The sequence below is a fragment of the Carassius gibelio genome, chromosome B16, assembly GCF_023724105.1.
Source record: "Carassius gibelio isolate Cgi1373 ecotype wild population from Czech Republic chromosome B16, carGib1.2-hapl.c, whole genome shotgun sequence".
NCBI classification, from domain to species: domain Eukaryota; kingdom Metazoa; phylum Chordata; class Actinopteri; order Cypriniformes; family Cyprinidae; genus Carassius; species Carassius gibelio.
Window position 1 is genome coordinate 25,493,504 of NC_068411.1, and position 6,000 is coordinate 25,499,503.

Consider the following 6,000-nt stretch of genomic DNA (forward strand, 5'->3'; position numbering starts at 1 on the left):
CTGAGGGTAACAATGTCCAATGGAAGCCGGATGGAAACTCCACGGTTAATGTTTGAGGTTCATTTATAATTCATAGCCATTATTAACCAGCATTTAAAATGACAGCGATTTGTCAGACAGTGAACAGACATCCTACATTTTCAATAAGAGTTGATAACTTGTGGCGACATAAAAGACACAAATGAGCATCTACCAGTGGAAAAGCAAACTTTAACCCTAGTTTGCAGTAGTTTGCTTGCAATACAATATATTTTATACAACAAAAGATGCTCTTTCTGTCTTGGAAAAAGTGTATCTAAACTACAATTGTCCATATTTTTTTTTATGCTAGAAAACCACACTGAACACAATGTCAGATGGGTCAATGCATCTCAAGTGGTCCAATGGAGAAAGCTTGAACATTTGAATTTTTCCAAATTAGGTAAACTTGTATTATAAACTTACCCTATAAGTGAAACTTATCTTGATCATTACATTTGGACTTAAATTCTAAGTCTAAAGAACAAGAATATGCAAAATATTCATGTACATGCACTTTGAAATGCAATCAAAGATCAATTTTTGTTTCAAGGACTATCCTGCGCTGATATTCTGAGGTTTTTGTAAATGTCCATAGCACCAAAATAAAAAAAATACAAGTTATCTAAATAAATACATGCATTTCAAAATATACATCTGCAGTAACGTCAACTGACTTCCGACTGTTACTTGTCATCTTTTTTGAATGCATTTGCATCCAATCATTCACCCTTGCTTCCTCTTTTGACCCACTAGACAATCTTTTCTAACAGACTACACAGTGTTGAATGACAGATAACGTTCTTTATGAGGATATTTTAAACTTTCATGGGTGTATGGATTCTTTAAGGGTGGAAAAGAAGAGAATGCGTACAACATGCGAGCCATTATCAGTGTTTACCAAGCCAATGAAGGCACCACAGGGATGGTCTTTATGAGGATTAGAAAGCTGCCCCGCGGTCCCTGACTGTGTGCGCTGCATAGTAATGCTAATGCTAATATTGCAGGACAAACTGTTAAGCCTCTCTGCTCTATGAGTGGCTTCTTGATCAAATGGCAAGTGACATTGGGGTGAGTCAACCATACTGGTGTCTCTCATCCAGTACTGCTGTAATACAAATGTGGCAGGCCAATAAAATAACAGATATGCTGATGGTAAATGCTAGAGCATAGAGCTAGCAGTGCCAAAGTCATAGGTTTGATTCCCAGGAAGTTGGATAGATCAATACATTCTGTAATGCATATATATATATGTGTGTGTGTGTGTAACCCCTCTCACCCGGGTCTTCTCTGACGCTCCTCGCACTAGCGACGAGCGGGGCTCGATCCCGGGTCTCCGGCATGGTAGGAGGACGCACTAACAAGGAGGCTAAATGGCTACAGCCACTAGCATTTGTCGCTAGTGCGTCTATTGAGATCGGGGAGTGAGGTTTACCTGCACAGCACTACTCGCTGGCCTCCGTTACATATATATATATATTTATATATATATATATATATATATATATATATATATATATATATATATATATATATATATATATATATATATATATATATATATATATATATATATCAAAAGGTGATCTTAAGTATCTAAATGAAATATCAGGGTGAACAGAATAACAATATACTGATATTGTATGAGCACAGCCTTAATGTTTATGTGCATGATAATATCTTGTTTTTGCTGGCAACGAGAACAAATAAACTGCTAATTCTGATTAGATCCCAATTGCAGCAAAAGGAAAATCTCAAATGAAATATGTCTGGCATAAAACAGATCTAAATCTATCCAACTGTGCAGCTGTTACCTGGAGAAGCAACATTACGAGTCAGATATCAAAGACTACGGGGACTATGTCTGAGTATGTCTGTGAGTATCTTCACTCTGTTAACACAGATAGGACTTTCTCATCTAAACTTCACACATAAACGGGACAAAACAAACAGCGCAGTTCCAAAAGCACTCAAACGGACTGTGTTAGCATGAGGGCTTCACAATGGATTCAAAAATAATTGTCTCCCAGAAGACCCTGCATTGGCTTGACTTCACCATACAAGCAGTTGGAGAGAGAAAGTCCTTCAAACTGCCTCAGAAAATGAGATACAAAGCTCTTCTGCTGCCAACAGGACTGTGTTCCCATTGTGCTGAATTCTCACAGAAATGTGGAGAGGACACTCCACTGTTGTAGCGTTTTAAAGAGAAAGCTGTGCTGGAATGACAGAAAGGCTAAAACACAATGAGTTCAGGTCTTTGTAGACCAGACTAGGATAGAAAATGCAGACCAGACAGTAGCCTGTATGTATGGTGAAATGACAGAAATGGACAGCAGCCAAAGAAACATGCAATGCAACTAACTACAAATCGTTTTTTAATCAAGTACAGAATCAATCAAATCAAAACTACACAAACAGTTAAATCAGCCTGAAACACTGTGAAATCACAATCAACAACATCAACGTGACCACAAGATTAAACTTTTTAAATGTTTTCGTTAGAAAGAAGTTACTCAGCACTGGACAAAACAAATGGTGACTGAAGCGGTGAGTATGTGGATTCCAACCTGAACACCTCTGATTGGCCATTGCATTTTTGAAATCAACAAACATGTCTGTGATTGGCTAAATTATTCACCTTTGTGAAAATGCATTGTAAAATTATTTGACGCGTTCCAAAAAAAGATACACTGGATTGTTTGCCAAATCTATTTCGTTATGCTATTCTTACGAAGAATACATAGGTTATGGGCAGCTTTTCCACACTAAACTCAAGTCTGACCGTCCCCCTCGGTCCTAAGTGGGGGGCACAGGGATGTCCATGGGGGGGGGGGGGTCCAGTCCCCCCCTCTGGCGCCATGCCTGATATATATATATACAGATGTGGCCTTATATATATATAGAGAGAGAGAGAGAGAGAAAGAGAGGAGCTTGGCCATACCGCCCACCCAAAGTCCAGACATGTGTTTGGCAGACGCTAAATTCTTAAGTGTAGGAGAAACCTCTTGTTTCATTTTAAAAAGGCCACATCTGTTCTACTCACTGCCTTTGACAGAGCTTTCTAACAAGCTCTCATCCCAACTTAAATTATCCTGTAATTCTCCAATCAGTGGAAGCAAGATCATTACAACAGAGAAGACATATACTTTACAGAAATGCACATAATAACTCTTATTTCTCTTTTCAAGGCAACACGTTGCGCTATTATTTCAGAGGAGCAATTTCGGTAAACATGTCAAGAGGTATATTTATCCGATTGCTGAATTCACTCTGTCAAACAATCACTGAGACGACCTCAATCAGAGTCACAAACAACCCCAATGGCATATTGAGGTGATGGACGGGGACCTTTGCTTGCAAAAACAAACATTTATATCCCCCGACATCAACTACACATCCTGCCCCAGCGAAGGTATTTGAGACCATATGTGCTGTCTGGTGACTTCCAGGTGAATAAATATCACTAATTATCCCAAACAAACAGTTGAATAAAGGTTTGCTTTTAGAGCTCTGATTAGCGAAATCAGACCTGCATGACCTCAACCACTTAAGCTAAACTCACAGTCATTAGACGACTTTCTCCATAACATTTATGTTCACTTGAACCCAGTTACTTGATGATACCGAGTGAGCTCATTTGAGTTTAGTCAACATGTCCTAATGTATCTGTTTCACAATAATTTAAGTCGAGTTACCCGGCAAAGTGCATTAGTGTATTACAGTTAGAGATGTACCAATCACAGATTGTTCCTTTGCTCCAGTTTCACCATTTCTTTGATGATTTTAATCATTTTTTATGGGATCTGAACATACTTCTGAAGCTTGAGCTTGTCACTTAAACCTAGCCACTACTCTAATATTTGTTTACCTGATTATCAAACCGTGAGGACAAACATTTCACAAGTGAATCTAAACAAACTTGACAACCCGAACAAACTACCTCAATGAATTTATATGGTTCCTGCAGCTCAATTAGTAATGCATGGCACTATAATGCCAGTATCATGGTTTTGATTCCAAAGAAATGCATGAACCTATACAAAGTGTAGGCCAATCTTACAATATAAATTGCTTCAGATAAAGGCGTCGGCCAAATGCATACATGTCATTAATATCAAAAGAAGACATAACATTGCATTAAACATCACATATGCTGCCTCTCGTGAATAAAGACACAAATTAAATCAAAATAAAAAACATTATGACGGTGTTTTTTTTTTTTTGAGTGTGTTATTAAATTAAGTTGACTTTCCCCCCCACATTAAACCTCAGGTATTGCTGCAGTTTAAAATAAACAGTACATGTCCCCAAATGAAATAAATTAAATAAAACTTTCACATATCGGAAAGGTGACTTCAGTAAAACTGTGAGGCGCAATGGAAATCCAAAAAACTTTTGAAGGAAATATCGAAGATCTGAGATGATACTCACTCATAGCGCTCAGTTTTAAAATCGCAACTGCAGATTAATATGCGAACTTAAAGGAATGGTTAACTTAAAATGATAATTTTGTCATCAATTGACATCATTTCATCTGCAGGACACTACGGGGACGTTAGGGAGACTCAGTCACCGTTTACTTACATTGTAACGGAGAAATGTGAAATGAAAGTGAATGGTGACTGAGGCTGTTAGTCTCTATTCACGTCATTCTATGTTATACAGCAGAGAGAAAGTCAGAACAGCTTTTGAGCAACATAATAGTGAGTGAATGACGGCAGAATTTGCATTTTGGGGGTAACTAGGCTATCCCTTTAAACATACAAACGCGTAAACTATTCATTTAAAAAGGCTGTAGGCTAGACTAGCCTGCATAAAATACCTCTCATGTTGTGGATTTTGACCATGACCTCGGCTGTTGACATCAAACGATACGCTAAGTACACGCGTCCGGAGTCTCTTTCCATCTGGACCGGTGAGTTTCCGTCCGAAACTACCTCGAACCATTTCTTCTCGAACTTCTGGTCCGGTACCGTAAAGATCAAGTCTCCGACTTTCACATCTTCAGAAACGGTAACGGTGTAGGATACTTCTTCGGAAACGGTTCTCGGCTTCCTAACTTGGCTTTTAACATCGGTAAAAATCTCTATCCTGTCAGTTGTTACGTTAAATTGTGGCGTATTGTTGTTTTTATCAAGTATCTCGATCTTAACTGACACTTCTTCAGATATCTTACTGCAGCGCGGCAAGCGCGCGCTCACTCTATAGCTCGATTTGGATTCCCTGTCAAAAGTTTTGGTGGTTTTTAAAACGAATCCTGCGTTGTCCAGATATTCAAGTGAAAAATCCGACGATTCTTCCCCTGTCAAAACTGTTTTAAGTTCAGCCAAGTTTAATTCTTTGCATTTGTCTCCCAGAGGAAAAGGAAAGCCAGCGACAACAGTTCCAGGAGGTGCGCCTTCCTCAATTTGTCCATAAAAAACAGCCGAATGCACATTAGAAATGGCAAGAAAAAGAATAAAAAAACATGCGGTGGGAAATATGAAAAAAGTCGGATTCCGTAAATGCGCCGTCATTATTCCATTAATTCTGCCACAGCTGTATGTCCTTAAAAATCTGACTTTTATCCCTTATGCATCAATTAAATGCTACAAATGTAGACCAAACCACCATTGAATAAGATAAATAAACTGTTTGCACGCTATCTGCACTTTAGGTTTTCAATGCAAGATGTCAGTGTTTAGTGTGTAGCTCCTCGACCGGCATCATTCAACCACAGGCTACTCTCACTCATTCCCGCATCCACCGATACACAGCATCTCCATGTGGTACCCGAGGCCCCGCCTTCAAAATTATAGCCAATCAAATTGACGGAAGGGTTGGACTAGAGGCATAAACCCTCCTACTAAATTTAAATAAATATGCAGCTTTCACCGGTCATCCAGTGAGTTGCGTGTGCATGGATGCAGTTTATATTGTTAAAAGGTTTTTGAATCATTTCAGACTGAGATTTTTACTTTTTGCCGTTTTTAAACGACACTA

General features: G+C 38.7%; 1 protein-coding gene across 1 annotated transcript in view; it reads right to left on the reverse strand.

Annotated features, from left to right (window-relative positions):
- si:dkey-22o22.2 (neural-cadherin) overlaps positions 1-5,731 on the reverse strand; it is a 101,717-nt gene extending 95,986 nt beyond the window's left edge. The window contains exon 1 of the mRNA XM_052577531.1: positions 4,841-5,731. Coding sequence (XP_052433491.1) covers positions 4,841-5,534 — 694 coding nt within the window. The 5' untranslated portion in view covers positions 5,535-5,731. The remainder of the gene's footprint in view (positions 1-4,840) is intronic.
- Positions 5,732-6,000: the final 269 nt, after the last annotated feature.